This window comes from Ptychodera flava, chromosome 16, assembly GCF_041260155.1.
Source record: "Ptychodera flava strain L36383 chromosome 16, AS_Pfla_20210202, whole genome shotgun sequence".
Classification (NCBI taxonomy): Eukaryota; Metazoa; Hemichordata; class Enteropneusta; family Ptychoderidae; genus Ptychodera; species Ptychodera flava.
Genome location: NC_091943.1, coordinates 15,751,317 through 15,768,172, shown reverse-complemented (window position 1 = coordinate 15,768,172; position 16,856 = coordinate 15,751,317). Strand labels below are relative to the sequence as shown.

The 16,856-nt window shown below is 38.0% G+C and overlaps 2 protein-coding genes across 2 annotated transcripts in view; both read left to right on the top strand.

The window, feature by feature from the left end:
- The window catches only part of LOC139114127 (uncharacterized), a 49,239-nt gene extending 44,162 nt beyond the window's left edge, over positions 1 to 5,077 (top strand). Inside the window, exons 14-16 of the mRNA XM_070675656.1 lie at positions 104 to 175; positions 1,451 to 1,521; positions 3,003 to 5,077. Coding sequence (XP_070531757.1) covers positions 104 to 175; positions 1,451 to 1,521; positions 3,003 to 3,169 — 310 coding nt within the window. The 3' untranslated portion in view covers positions 3,170 to 5,077. The remainder of the gene's footprint in view (positions 1 to 103; positions 176 to 1,450; positions 1,522 to 3,002) is intronic.
- A 4,544-nt stretch (positions 5,078 to 9,621) lies between these two features.
- Positions 9,622 to 14,062, top strand: LOC139114123 (uncharacterized). The gene is made up of 3 exons (XM_070675652.1): positions 9,622 to 10,170; positions 11,817 to 12,284; positions 12,756 to 14,062. Exons 1-3 carry the CDS (start codon positions 10,092 to 10,094, stop codon positions 12,848 to 12,850), a joined length of 642 nt encoding a protein of 213 aa, XP_070531753.1. The 5' UTR covers positions 9,622 to 10,091; the 3' UTR covers positions 12,851 to 14,062.
- The last annotated feature ends 2,794 nt before the right edge of the window (positions 14,063 to 16,856 follow it).

Below are 16,856 nucleotides of genomic sequence, written 5' to 3'. Positions count from 1 at the left end.
TGTGAAATTAACGCAGATTATTACAAAAGCTAATTTCTGAGACAGTAAATTGACGTGTCATTTTCCTAATGTAATAAACATGGTTGTGTTTTCCTTTTCTAAGGGGACTAATGCCACCCAGAGAGAAAGGTTACACCGAGTGCATTTCACAGCTACCACCCAGTACTGCAAACACGTAAGTCACCAATGATCCACATCACAAATTATCCGTGACACTTGCTCTCCCCGTCTCATCCCCAAGAGTGACTTACATCCCACATGACCTCTGGTTTTGAAACTGTTTTTAACATTCCCATGCTGGTCTTGACACTGCTCAAAAGAGGTGGACATCTTTGAATCATAGATGGAAAGTGTGGATGTGAACATCGTGGCCGATTTGGGTATCAGCAGCTAATTGCTATCATTGTGAGCTGGTCGTCGATCAGTGAGTCTGGCAAGTTGTGGCGTTGATGTCAATATACAACCAGTCTACTGAGAGTCCATCAAAGTTTTTCAAAGAAACATTACTATTTCAATTAGCTGTAAATTCCAATTCAATATCCTCACTTTTTGCTGGTACAGCTGCAAAGGTCTGATTTAAGGTAAAGTGCGACGAATTCGGACGCGCACGCTCTTTAGAACGTTTCTGCGCAGATTTAACTCCAGCCTGCTGCAAATGGGTTATTTTGTAGTGCATGTATTTAACATCACCTGTCATTGTTGAAATTGCGCTTTTACCTAATTTTTTGACCCAGTCTCTTAGAAATACATGTGACCTATAACCTTGTCATATTTTGACCCCCTAGGAAGCTGGTTTTTATTCAATATGAGCACAAAATTAACATTTCTCTCCCATTTACATGGCGCATATTATCCATTCACCTGGAGATATTGTAAAAAGTAGCGTGGTGACACCCTTTTATTAAAAGTGTAAACTAAATGGTATTATGTCAGGATTTTATTCGCCAAATTTGGTCAAAATGACACCATTCAAAGCGACAGGAAAAAAGTTCGAAAATTATGTAGTGATATAATTTCGATATCGTCATTTTGTAATCGATACTTATGTTAAAATTTCTTTACAAACATCATGAAAAGTATACATTCGATAGATATGGATCTTAAGTCTTGGTATTTATTAAAATTAACTCATTTGCTAAGCGTTTTATAATTGCTTTTATTAGTTTAAGTGAATTATATTATTTTTATTTATTTCTAACGACGCCATTTTAACGTCCGTTTCCATGGAAACGAGCGTGGTGACCCCATTTTTTATTTCATTTTTGCACTTGCACAACTTCCAAGAATATTTGTGCAAAGTTTCAAGAAAATGACACCACAACCTAATTTTGACGTAATTCGTAGTGCTTCACCTTAACTTTGGAATAAAATGTAAACTGAGGCCTTCAGCAAAGGTTTACAGATAAATGTGTACTGGCAAATCAGTCAACCATTATTTTCACACTTGCAGGTTATTAAGTCACCCTGAACAGTGGCTTGGAGAAGTTTTCCAAAAGTACAAACTGGCAGAAAAGGCCCTCGGTAAGTTCATTATCAATTTGTAGGAACAAGGCTATTTACTAGCCTTCTAGCCTTTAAATCTTGTAATCCAATGAAAAGAATTTTTTTTTTCTCAGAAGTACTGTAAAACACTCTGAATTAGCTGCATGCTTTTTTTTGTGTTTCGGGAATTTCATAGCAATCAGTTGGTTTTTAATTTGACTAAAAAGATATCCTAACAATTGTTAATGTAGGGGAAAAAAGTTTAAATTAGCAGCGTCTTAAATAAGAAAATTATCAGACTTTTGCTAAATTTGCTAACAAAGGGTGCTGGCTGAAAAGAGACATATTGTACATTATTATACATCTACCATTGAGAACAATAGCATTTTGTGTGCGCTAACAAAGCTGTACGGAACGCCCATTCCATAACACGTATGGTTTCAAGGCGCCCCATTCACTGCAGCTGTATCTGTGCATTCACTGTTGAACAGTTTCAAGGGACTCATTGGACAGAACATGTCTCGCGTACACTCTGTACGTACGTGTGTAGTGCACACACACTTTCCAGAACTTGCAGAAGCGCGTCCAAGGTAGCGTTCCACATAAATCGGAAGAAAAATTGTTGACATTGTACGAAAAACGGTCACTACTCTGACAATTTGATGTCCATGTCACGAATGTAAGATGTATAATAATAAGTGAATCACGAAAATACCGCAGAGGATGCACGTAGACATTGGCGTCGTGCATCGCCCTCTGCTTTGCGTTGGGCGATGCGCTGCGCCAATGTCCTCGTGCCTCCTTTGCAGTATTTTCGTGATAACCTCATAGTATGCTTGCATTACAATTGGAGGTACCAGTATAGGTCTGTGATGATTAACAAACACATATATATTTTAATAGACAGAAAAGGTGATGTCAGTTAACAGTGTTCCCTCTAAGGTTTTGAGAGGATGCGCAACTTGAGATACGCCTGATTGCCTCACAGCTGGGTCCGTTCATGTATATGCTAATTAATTGAGGTACGTCACAACGTACAATGAACATTGGTGGCAACTGCGCCGCCAACGGGCGCTAATCTCGAAACGCAAAGTAAAATCTACGCTGAGATCGCACATTTCGCCCTGAGTTATCGTTTCTAAAACTAATACCGATTGAAATGACTGAAATGACTGCAGAGACTAAAGTTGCGAAAAACATGAAATTTCACTGCGAGAGCAGTCGGAGACACTGCGCAATTAGCGCGCAAATAAGCCTTAGCGGGAACACTGTCAGTTAATACAGATTATTTGTAATTGACAAATAAGACATTGGTTGATTAATACAGATAATTTCTTAATTGACAGAAGGCAATTGGTAGAGTAATACAGATAATTTCTTGATCAACAGAGGAGGCATTGGTAAATTAATACAGATAATTTCTTAATTGACAGAAGGCAATTGGTAGAGTAATACAGATAATTTCTTGATCAGCAGAGGAGGCATTGGTAAATTAATACATATAATTTCTTAATTGACAGAGAAGGCCAATGAGCGGATGATTGAGCAAGAGGAGATGGAAGCCAAGATGCTGGCAGCAGCCATGCAAGCAAGAGCTCGGAAAAAGAAGAAAGTGGGCAAAAAGAGGAAACTGAAACCAAAGAGGACAAGTTCAAAGCCAGCGAAAGACACTATCAATGTGCAGTAAAACATGGAGCTCTACCAGTAAAACAGAAATATTTTTAAAGTTGGCTTGTCTCCCAAGGATGCTGTTACAAGACAACCTACACTGCTGTCATAGTGACGTGAAACAACTCGTCCTCGTTCATGGTGTCGTTAAACAATTTGCCTTCTCGCGCTATCATGGCATTTCAATAGAGAACAATTTGCCGCTCACTGATTGGGGCACTGAGTGAATTTTTGTGATATCTTGTTCTTGCAGGATACCTAATCTCTTTTCAGTTTTGTTGTACGTCAACAGGATCACTTTTCTAAAGCCACAAAACCACAGGCAAGACTTAACGAAACTGGGCCCACACTTTTACAAATCAATATAATCTTAGGGGATCCACTTACTTCACAAAGCTATATGGGAGGAGCCCCCTAACATTCATAGGAAACCCTAATTGTTTCCATCAGAAATATTGCATCGGAAATATTGAGTCCAGTGTAGTTCAGTTATTCTACGCGTAAATATGCAGCAATGTTAACATCCTCATGCTGTTCAGAACTCACATGCAGCGTTCTCGAAAGTTTGCCTCGATGATATGAAATCCTTTCAACATTCACAAATTCTGTCAAAGACTAAGGTGTGTTTCTGGCTAAGTTCTTTGTTTCATGCAGTCCAAACATTTTGAAGGGCAGTCAGACAGTTGTCATTGACAGATTTTTGTGTCATTGCAGAGAGTCGCTAGTTTCTTTCCCTCTACTTAATGTAAGAGTACTATGTCAGTGCTCATGGGGAGACCTTAAGTTCTCTCAGAGAGAAAAAACTTTGAAGACTTATCAGTTGAAATGCAATTAGATTCAGAATGTAATAGTTTCCAATACGTAAAGTATTTTAAACATATCCATTGGTTGAAACATCCGTCCGTGATATTCTTTGTAAATGGACTTATACCTGTTCTCAGGACAAGTCCTAGTAATATGCAAAATGCAAGTGACAGAGTTCAACAAAAATTGTGAAGATTTTTTTCAAAATTTACAAGCTAAAAACCTTCTAATGTCAATGTGTGTGGCATGTATACAGATTTGTTCATGTTGTGGAAGATGGTTTTGAACAACTGCTGAGCTACATTGTCATCTGACAAGTGTACGCAAGTTATTTTCAAAATGAGCGACATCCTTTGTTCTTCAATATACTAACAATTATGACGGATAAAGAAGCAATGCATTGGGTACGTTTTAATATGCCTGCACTGTCAGGTTTCAAAAACGTAAAGATCTTTTGTATATCTTGCAATTGTTCAATTTGAGATTTTTATGAATACAAAATGAAATGATAAGTTCTCTACAGCCTTGTTGTCGAAAGTTAAACCAACAACAACAAAAGTTGCTGTTATATGAATTACTTTCATGAATTCATATGAACAGAGGACGGACACCCTGCCTACAATGTAAAGATCTTTTCTGCTTTAATTTGCATATGATTGGGCAACAGTTTAAAATTTTTCCATTTTTTTTAAACTCAAATTCGCATATTCAAACCTCAACATAAATTCCTCTTTACAGTGTTGGGTCATTTATGAATATCAGGCAATTAAACTGAGGAGGAAATTCTTTGTGAGTGAAAAACAATGACACTAGCCTAATTTTTACCATGATTTGTAAAATATGTTGAGTACTTAATGATACAGTACAGTGATGGGATATATGTGTTTCAGTGCTCACAAGTGTTGTAAAGTTAAAAATTTCAGCCCATGTTTTAGTGTACTATTTTATTGGCAGAATGGCATATGACTATTGAGCTTCTGTTTCATGACATATAGGAACAATAGTAATTGATTGAATTTTATGTTTGAAGAATGTTAATGTTAAGGTATTATGCGCCTCGAAAGTGAAAGACTTAAACTTTTCCTCAAACTTTCCTTAAGGAATTTTTCAACCATTCTCAAGATTTTAATGTTTTTAATGTTTAAATACTGTAAATTTTTTAACTCCTTTCAAAATTTTGGTTGAGTCCTGTTTGTTTCCGCAGGAAAAATTGGACTTCGTAACTAAGCAATGGGGAAGCCTGAAAGGATCATTACACATTATGTGTATATTTAGCCCTCTTGTGGTGAACTTTGGAAAAAATGTCTACCATAATTTGCATATTTTTTTAATGAATAACAATGTCAACTATAACCACTGAGCCAGCTAAAAATATGAGCATCAGGCATACTATGTTTTATTTTTGTCTAGTCGGAGTTACCATGTTTTCTGTTTGTAACATTGAGAATTTATTTTGTGATATCAGTCTGTTTTTATCATGGTTTACCTTTCAAATGAAATTATTTTTGTGAAAACATGTACATCCTTACTGTTGGATTTTTCACATGTGCCTTGCGTGAAGCTTTTTCAAAAGTAATTTGTGTAGAAAAATTGTCTGAATTTAGGAACATTTTGCAAACAATCCTGCATGAAATGCTGATACGACACTCTAAATGAGAGTTGTGGAATTGAAGGTGCTGTACCTGGCAGTGTTGTGGAGTTCATTTATCAAAAAAAATGAATTTATCATGGTAAAATGAAGAGGTGTTTTTAATGAAAATTAATTTACATAGCAGAATCTTCAGAGTCTGGTTGTTTTTTGAAGTGCATTCAAGAATATGGTATTGTTTAAAAATAGCATATGTACTGATTTGAATTCGGCATCATGTTACAAAAAAATAGTACTTATCTGACTAGGAACTAACCTTGTGTTATTAATTTCAAATCTAGAATAGTAGCAATGTGATTATTGTGGTGGTTCTGCTCTTAGTATGGAAATAGCTCATCTGACAATCATATTAGTGTATGAGCGTCAGGCATACTGTGCTTAATTGTGTCTAGTGGGAGTTACAATGTTTTCTATTTGTACCATTGTGTACCGAGTGTTAAATTGTTCATGGATAGTAATGGAGAGAAAAAATCACTCGGAGAGGTTTGATTGTCATTGACTGCTGATTGGTGCATGACCCCTGTGTGACCTCTATTTGACCCCATGTGACCTACATATCCTGGCATTTTCATGTTCATCATGGGGATTTTCAATACTTCAACACGCAACCTAGACTGGAAAGTCTTGTCGTTCGAGGGCACTCTACACTTATTTCCTCTTTATGTGCATGGGAGTGCCTTTTGTTCGAAGGACCTGGCGTATGCTCTACTGTACGGTTCCAGTGACTGATACAGAACAACAACGGTTACTCAACTTGTGAGAAAATTATAAATCACCACTTTCCTTAACTGCAAAAGCTTGAACATATCAAACGAAAACCAAATGCCAGGATTGGAAGTACTTGCAGGACTACTTGCCTGACCCTTGAACCCAAAATATTTGAATATGCATGCAAATGAATTAGTTTTGGGAGGCAGAGAGTAAAAACGTTAAGTAAAATTGAAATTTCTGGCATAGTAGTATGGCTGTTGTTCATGCAGGAGACAAGACACATCGGTGAGAAATAATATCTTGAATTGTAAATATTGATAAACTTTCTGAAGTGTAAATTAAAATATCAAATGAATCTTAGAGTACATGATCGTTAATTGTAGCGTTTTACTTAAATAAGCTTCTGAAATCTTTTCTGTGATAAGGTGTATGTCATTTGCATTTCAAAAGTACTGGAGGTATGCAATTTATTTGATTGATATTGTTTTGCAATAAAAATTTATTCAATTTGAAAATGTGTTATGTTTCAAAGTTCATCTGTCACGACCTTTGCTCATTTCATGCAACCTGGTCAATGGTCAGATGTTCAACATACACAGATCATTGCCATTTATATTATTGGTAGTTATGGTCAGATGTACATACCTGACCATATATCAAGTGAAAATGTAACACTCTCCGGTAAACACGGTATATGTGCTGTAGCCTGTAGATGCGCATATCGGTTTGTCACAGACAACTACCATGGTGGGAAATACAACACGGAAATAAACTTAGTGTCACCCTTTCTCATTGTGGTATGTACATTACATTAGGTTCATTTGGTCAAATACAAGTGGTGGCTGTGTTATATACCACAGTATAAAAATGCACCATGTATCTACCAAACGACTGTGATAGCATGGTCACAAACATGCACATTCAAAGCAAAAATGCATACACACGGATATCACATGATTGTTTATTTGTTTGTTGGTCGTGATCTCAGTTAAATTCTGAGTAAGAACCCTTTGCAATACACAACACTCAATTATGTTTGGTCTGAAATCAAAGCATCTAACCCATCCTTTGATTGATTGGAAGAGTTGATAGATAATGATTTACATCCTTGACCTACACGTATGTCACAATCCGCAGAGAAAATGTGGTACTGGAGAGGATGTATGACATGGGTTTCAAAAAAATTGTTTTTGCAACGAGGCCTTTTGTTTGCCCATCAGCTGTTAAAGGTATAATGTGCCCAGGGGACAGGATTGGACTCTCAAACTTTAACGATACTGTTATTTACCGCTTGTGCGAGGCTTATTTTGAAGATCATAGAGTAAATAACACTTTCCCCAGCTTATTTTTGTGAAAATCAAAAATATTATTTTTTTGACCTTTGAACTGTTACAACTCTTTGCTGGTCCATACCTTGTGTAGACTCATTTTGAAACTTTCAATTGAAGAGAATATGAAGTTCTTATGGGAATACAAAAATTATATTCCTTCATGGAGTTGGCACAATGGATTTTGTCCGTGATGAATTTCAAATATTGATAAATTTGAGATAATTTGCTTCTTTAACCCAAAAACTGCATAATGACCCCTATTTCTATTATTAGTCACGAAAGAGAATAGTTGAAGGGACAAAGTCGGCCATTTTTCAGATGCAGCCAACGGAGCTATTCATCGAAAAGGCTATTCCAGGAGCAATTTTTGAGGGCAGGGGAAATTTTAATTTTGCTAGGGCAGGGGACATGTTTTAAGGTGGCAGGGGAGCAAATTTTAGGGGTTTTTTGTAGGGCAGGGCGGATATCGGTTGATTGTCCTGGGGACAGGGCTTGGCGAAAACTTTTTGAGGGGAATTGTTTCCAGGGCAGGGGAAATTGGCAAGTTTCTTTCGCCACAGGAAGGGGGGAGCTTCAAAAATTCACAGTGGGGAGGGGAAACAGGCAAAACTAAGTGGGGAGTGGGTAAAAATGAAGTTTTAAGTGTGGGAGGGTAAGTCGAAAAATTTTCTGTGGGAGGGCAAATTGTGAACAGCTAATTAATTACCCTCTTGACTTAAAATGAGTCAGTTCACATTATTTGTCATGCACAATATATCTTATGATAGTAAGGACCTTTTTAAAAGTGCATTGTTCGTTGGCTGCACCTGATTTTTCATGAATTTTGTTTGAGACGAGATACTACTTATATTGTTTGACATGTTGAAAGATGCTGAATGAATGGGTGACTATGCATATATTTGGCCCCGGTTTTAGACAAATTAAATGAAACCATCGCGAAAATGAATAAATGGTCATGACCATTTATTCTTTCTCGTGCTGGTTTCGTGTATCGTGTATCACCCATTCATTCAGCATCTTTCAACATGTCAATTAACAATGTAAGTAGTATCTCGTCTCAAACAAAATTCATTAAAATGGCAGACTTTGTCCCTTTAAGAGTTTACGATGATCTGAACTTAATTTTCGATTCCATCAAATACTCATCATATAAATTTGTTAAGGTATTGACTATTTATATCAACTGCAGACGCTTCACAAGTACACTGAGTGGATAAATTTGTACGGATAAATTTTCACAAATAAATTTTTTTCCATCAAAATTTTCGGCTTTTGGCATATGTCTACAACTTCAATGTTTTTCAACGATCACGTGGTCACATCAGTCAATCTGTCGTGCGTTGATATTTTGTCACCCCTTGCTGTAGATCATATCGCCTATATCATACGACCCAGCGCTTATTTTGTCTGGAATCGTTTCATAAATATTCTTTATCCAACGATATGATTGATGAACCTCCATCGTTTTTGAACTCCAATTTAATGGCGAATTGCAGAGTCGCAAGTCTCTTTTCAACATTTGCGACCTTTGACCTCAGAACCGAAAATACTGTGCTCTGTTTTTCACCAGTGTCTGCATTTGCGATGGGCCACAACAGGGCTTCTCACACGTCACTAGCAATAGGCAAGAGTTGATCCAAATAACAATATTTTGAGATATTTTTGTACTGTTCGCTGATTTATCCAGCTTCCACCTCACAATTACTATGTACATGTATTTTTTTCGGGGGAGGGGTCGGGGTTTTTACGACGAGCTTAACATATAAGCTATCGAGTTATCAAATAAGGATCTATTCTGTGAACACTACATTAAATTTTATAATATCAAAACCAAGCATTCTAGCAAGTGTGTGGAAAGGAACCCTCTATTTTATATACTTATGATATCATGTTTATGAGAAATATTTCACATACAAGTAAAAAGGTTAAAGAGCGGATGTCTTGCGAAGGTCGCTCGTAACAATGGAGCAACCCCGTGGACAGCCGGTACCCGTACAATTCAGGATTGTCTAACAATACATCCTGTACAAAAAGTGAAAGGCGAAAATTGTGTTTTCAGCGATTCGACAGGGCTTATTTTCGGAACGCTCTACGCGTGACGTGTTCAGTGCTGGGAACCCCGTTATCACGGCTGCAGGGCCAATAGCGCCACCGTTGAAGTTTAACAACACAGCGACGCGCGAGGGTACACCACCTGTCGCTATCATCAAAGATAATTTCATATTCAAAAAATTATTTTTGTCCCGGGTGTGCCAAATGGAACAGTAAGGTTAGATGAAATCCTCGATGTTATGTAATTGATGTAATTTATCTCGCGTTATTTAAACATTTAATCGGTGAAAAAGTACGGTATTTTGTCGGGTTACAAAAGAGGTGCTGGAACTTCTGGAACATTTGTTACATCAACACGCGTGATAGACGATAGACGATAGCTGTGCGTTGCAGCCATGACAGGCCGTCGGTTGGCTATTGTTTTGTTTTGCATTGTCGTTGTCACAACTGTGCGTTCCGTGAATGCACAGCCTGGTAAGTGAAAACACAGTCTGAGCAATATTAATCTGGACGTGAGCATGGTTATCAGATATATTTTTCATTTACTACTCTTTATATATCTCGTAGGCTATAATCACCACGAAATATTATAATTCTGCGTTGTTTAAATCTCACTGTTTGATCCTGATGATTCTATTAATAGTTTTGCATTCATTGCAAACAATATGGGGATTTAATGGGAACTGTTAACACATCCGTTAGTATCATAACACCTCTCTCTCTCTCTCTCTCTCTCTCTCTCTCTCTCTCTCTCTCTCTCTCTCTCTCTCTCTCTCTCTCTCTCTCTCTCTCTCACTCACACACCAGACATCCATAAACGTGTGTACTTGGTAAGGTATACACGTATGTATGTATGTATGTATGTATGTATGTATATGATGTATGTATGTATGTATGTATGTATGTATGTATGTATGTATGTATGTATGTATGTATGTATGTATGTATGTATGTGGTGTGTGTGTGTGTATGTATGTATGTATGTATGTATGTATGTATGTATGTATGTATGTATGTATGTATGTATGTATGTATGTATGTATGTATGTATTATGTATGTATTATGTACATATGTATGTATGTATGTATGTGTATACATCTATTCTGATTCATGTACATAATGTATGCAGGCATACATGCATGCCCATAGATAATTGAACATATGTACTCATTAACTACCCCTATAAATGTTAAAAAACATGCGCACCATCTCTGAGGAATTTGACACTATTTTGAATACATTTTAGATGATTCAAAGTGCCTGAAATAATTTTATTTGTGGTCAAAGCAGCGCCACGCCACGGTGAAGTTGTAACTGATGCCGAAACTCGTATCATCCATCGTAAGCCAGTTGATGGGGTGTGAGTCTATATATTTGGTATCTCACATCACATCATGTTACATTTAGGATATACTATTAGATCATAGGGGAGGATGGTAAGACTGAGGATGTAAGATTGTTTGGCTTTTCAGTATTCCGACATTCCTCTGGGTATTCACCTCCTCCCTGGAATTCCACACTTACATTATCAAGTTGCGTGAAATATATATATTTGCGATTGTAGAGATAATTGTTAAAATTATCAATTTTCGTTTGAAATTTTTTCGTCATCGTCAGGCTTATGCATGATCTGTTTCTTTTTTCCTGGTATTATCCTTGTAAACTCTTGGCATATATTGTAAGGTTTATAGGGATATGAAAAAAATGTTGTGTAAAATTATTAGAATGCACCGCGAGAACAAATTTTGGATACTCTAATTTTACAGTATTGTTCTAACCGGCCACTTGTGAAGACTCATTTTGAAAACTTGAAAACTGTTGGTTTAGTGAATTTCGCCGTCTTATTTTTGTGAAAATCGAAAATATGTTTTTTTCATAGAGCTGACACAGGGTTAACGGCTATTTGAACTTCAAATATCAATAGATTTGATTTTATTGGTTTCCCTACTCTCCAAAATTTGCTAGGCGACCCCTGATTGTATTGTTCATTTTGGAAGAGAAAATTTTTGGTATCCTTGAGAAATGAATGAACAAAAGCTTAAAACTTTTAGTTTCGACACGAGTATTATCTGAAAGGAGCAGTGTGTTCTGAAACCTGAAAATTTTGCCTTTTTTCTAGATCTACAACTGAAGTCGTTCACGATAACAGAGCCCAGGGTTGTCAATTACCCGATTGGTCATGATGTTTTATTCAATGCGACGGTCGATGTGAGGAACATAGGTGACAGCGACATCAGCGGCGGCGACGACGACCACTTTCGTATTAAACTGTACTTCATCGACAATATGAACTGGAACCAGGCAACCCGTATATCGCCAGAGACGGGGATGATGGTGGAGGTCGACGACAGCGATGAAGACAAGATGAGTGGAGAGTTCCCCGGATCTACCGCGACGCCGCCCAGCCCGGTCAGAGCGATCGGCTTCGCTGCCAACGTGTCCATGCCAGAAGCAAACTGCACCAAGTACTCGCACTTGTGCGCGGTGATGAACATCACCGACGACAGCATCGACAGCGACGCAGGCAACGATTTCCAATGCTTGGCTCTGAGAGCACAGCCACCCCTGGGAGCTGGTTTCAGGGACTGTGAGTTTGGATGTCATATTTTGCTTGACATGTCACTTTCCCCTATTTTTCAGCACTATATTTCAGTCGATATTATCCACAGTTAGATGCTGATTTTGTCCGTCCCGAGACATTTTTAGTAGTAAGCCATTATGCAAATATTATGCAATTTTAGCTGCCTTGCCCCTGAGATAATTCCTGTTAAACAAATAAATGACATTATGTTATTTTTTACCTCCAGTATAGACAGGACAAACTCTATCGTCAGTGTTTCTTCATGGTATCGACGTGCATGTATCATATTATTTCTGAAAGTCTGCAAATTGGAAAATCACTGCCAAGGCAAAACATAACATTTACATTAAAGCAAGGAAGAAAGTATGTAAACTTCCAGTAACCTGCATCCTATCGCAACAATGCCGAGATAGATAAGATAATGATATCAGAAGGGAGCAATAATTAAGGTGTTTTTCTTGTATTATTCATCTTCAGGTCGAGTTTCTTCGTCGGGTCTCATTACGTCTTCTACGCTGCTGCTAGTTTCCAGTCTGCTTTTGACATCATCACTGTTTATGTCGTTGCCATAGTACTAGTATCGGTATAAGGTCCTCAACAGAAGATCTCACTGGAACCGGAACGACGACCCTAGATAGCGCATTAGCTCGTTCTCAGCATCAACTCATCAATTTAAAGGTTACCTGTAATCTAAATATGCCCATATATGGTCAAAGGGGCGTTCCTTGGTGTTCAAAATGTTCATGTGAGGGCGCTGTTTTTAAAAAGCGGCCACCCGCTTGAAATCTGTGATTGGTTGGATTTTCTCTTTCCATGGTAACTGTGGCATAATTGGAACAGGTGACAGTATACCTTTAATGATCTACAGTGTGTCCAGAACACTGACAACACCACTTCAGTTACTCTCGATGTTGTTTCTGTGTACACTGATCTTCAAAACGGCGGGAATCGGTATTGTAGCAGTAGAAAAACTCATGATGAGACACAACGCCAATCGACCACAGCCAGACCTCATCGAAGAAATGTTGACGTTTTTATTCTCGCCGAGACTTTCCTCACTTTTTGATGGTAAATTGCAACTGCAGACAAGTGGTACGGCTACGGGCAGCAACGTAACACCCGCATACGCTAATATTGCCATTGGTAAAGTGAAAACTTTATGCACTTCATTCGCTACCCTGACCGATGGATTCATCGATGATATCCGTTTTCTGTGGAATAACTTCCTTTTCTCGACGCTTTGATGCATGCTACTCCAAGACTATTAATACCATCGAGACCGCAGTACTTAGCAAACCAACGGACAAACGTACTAATCTTTTGATACAATCCTGCCACCCTAGACACGAATTTAAATCCCTCCCTTGGAGTCAGTCACTCACACCGTAGAATGTGTTAAGCGAATAAGTTCTTCGATACTGCGAGTACTAAAGTTTCATCACCTCAAAGTAAGAGGCCACAAATCTTCTGATGTTCATTATTATATCACCATTTAAGCCATATCTCAAACCATCAGTCAAAAAATCTCCAAATAAGCAAAGTATTTGTCTTAACTACAACCTAACCTTTTCTAATATTCCAGTCATCATTTAAAAAAAAAAAATGGCAAATAATTAAATTCAATCAGCAAACCAGAAGTGATTCAAATCTCTTATTGTTTTCAGAAAAATTCTACTTCGTGCCGCTATCAAACCTGACGGTTACAAAACAAAACGTCGAGTTCTAATAATAAAGAAAAACTTTTGTTCTCGTGCTTACGGGCACGAGTCGTATTACCAAACCCTAATTTGTTTGTCTGGTCCCAAAGTTTTACTCGTTATTATGCAAAAAGATTAGTTTAAAGTGTTCCTCAGCTAGCACGATAAAAAAACAATTAAAACTTTCAGCCTCGTGGCCCGCATTAAATTAAAGGCATATTACCTACTGATCTGTGACGGTGCGCAAAAATGTGGTTAAAACAACAATTTGCAGGTGTAGAAAACATCTTGGGCCACAATTCTGGATAATCGAATACATTATCTGTAATAATCTGGGGTGATTACGCAATTCACTGGTATTGACAAAGCTATAATATGATTCGAGTTACAAGAAAACCACAAGTGAGTGGAATATAAGCGATTGCCTTTCGAGCGATTCAGTATATGGTAATCAGAATAAGCCTTGCGACAAGATAATATGAAATGAACGTAAATTGATGAGGCTGTATACTGGCGCCACCTACCGGTAGCCAACTAACATCCAAAAGCTAGTGATGATACCTTTCCCATCGATGTCACGGGTTGTGGATAGTTAAAGCACTGACAAGTCCAACACAAATCATTTCGTTTGTGTTGGAGAGTGGCTCTATTATGATTATCGTGCGCAAATTCACACTAACTGCACACCCTGTTGGACTTTGGCAACGCCAATATTCATTTTGGTGTGAACGAGGGAGGGTTTATACCCGGGGTTTACACAGTTTGGGGAGGGTAGGGTAGTGACGGGTTTGAAGGCAGTGCCGTGAAAGACGAGCGGGAAACATGTTTTATAGAAAAACAAAACACAATGAAAATATTATAAAGTTGCAGTTATCCTTTGACTGATCTGCAACTGTATGCTGAGGCAGCGCTGTAAAGATATCACCATCAAGTTCATACACGAGTGTACAAGGTTTTTGCTCGATCTACTTTTGACTGAGTTTTAACATTGGAGTCTGAATATACAATGATAACCCAGGCAGCACAGGCATCCTGTCAGATCAAGCTCGTGTCACGCAATTGCAATGTCTGTGAAACTGGGTCTTGGCTCAGAAACGGGAAGAATCATCAAATTTTTAAGAAAGAGGGAAAGTTATGCGTGGGGAAGTGGTATCCTCGCTGTGCTGCCACAGGAGGGGTACACGCATGTGTACTGCGGTTTTGACGCCCTCCCCATTTTCCATCTCATATAGACTCGTGACCGGGGAAATTTTGACTTTTGACGCCCGTTTTTTTACTCAAACATGACATTTGATTGCACAGTGGTACTTTTCAACTATCATTTGGAAGGAAATGGGTTTAATGACACCAGTATTGGCCTGCTTTGTCGTTTGAACTGTACACCCGTATTGAATTTGGGACTGTCGGGGTGATCCCCCCAAAACCCTCGGCCTCCGTATTCCTATAAAAGAAATCCAATGCTGTGGTCGATGTAATTTGACATGGAATTGCTTTTCCGAAATGAAACCGCTTTCACACTATGTGATCATACTGAGCAAGTAAGGTAAGGAAAAATATCGCCCTTTTGTGGCGCAATTACTTAGCTTGTTACCTGCTACAGCGCCCTCTTTTGCGGCAAACTCGGCGCGGCAAAGCCATGACTGACTTAAGTGGTCTAATATCATGTTGTCATGAGTATTAACAGGTTGTGATGTGCATTTCACATATTGTCTAAAGCATTTCCAATGTTGTCCCTGGAATTACCAGTGTTGCCCAGGAAAATCCTGTAAATTTCTGGGACAACATTGTAAATGCTTTAAACGATATGTTAAATGCACATCACAACATGATTATACTCATGAAAACGTGATATTAGACCACCTAAGTCAGTTATGGCTTTCCATACTATGCTATTGCATATTGGTGTTCATTCAGACGCGGCTGTGTCATCTTGTTGATGATAGCCATCATGCATACTTACACACGCTCTGTTTATTTCGGTTTATCATGTGTTTGGTCTGTACAAATTATCGAAAACTTTAGATACGTTGACCACTGTTCCACTCTTCATGATACAACTCGCTTGCTTTCCTGACATCAAAAACCTGTCTCAGAGTCGCAAAAAGACTTAAAATCGTGAACAAAATCAATTAAAATGGAATTATTACGACGGGAGCCAAACAGCTTTCTATAGTATCGGAACGGTAAAAGCATGAGAAACGTACACAGTATCCCCGATAAATCCAAAATAGGATCAAGTAAATCTGAAAATTGATGAGTCCAATATTTGAAAAACGATCTAACAGACAACTTGTTGAATATTTTTTATGCCAAGAAACACAATGGATAAATTACACACCATCGTCGATGATATCGATATGTTTTAATCCTCAATTTTTGACATATTACAGACTCTGCTCTTCGAGCAATAGCTCATGTTTTTCTTTCGTTATCAATCGATGTTTCCATCATTCGCCTTTGACGACACATACATACATACATACATACATACATACATACATACATACATACATACATACATACATACATACATACATACATACATACATACATACATATATACATGAGAAAATGATAAGAAAAAGTTAGGATTCATCTGCTATGATGTCAGCGATTGCAAATATTAACTCTGTGAGGCATTTTGTCGAAGGTCAGAGGTCATGACAGTGCTAGTCTGTTTGATTTGATTTGAAGATGCGCCAGCCGAACAGCTTTCTGTCAGCTTGTCCCGTGCCTTCGATATCCGACCGCTTTGCAATAATATACGAGCTCACCTTTGTAAAGTCAGATTTCCAGTTTTCCATTCTTTTGTCACAGAACGTTGTAATTTTCGGGATTAAATGTCAACATTTTTGAAATCTCCTCGACTCAAAAGTATTGA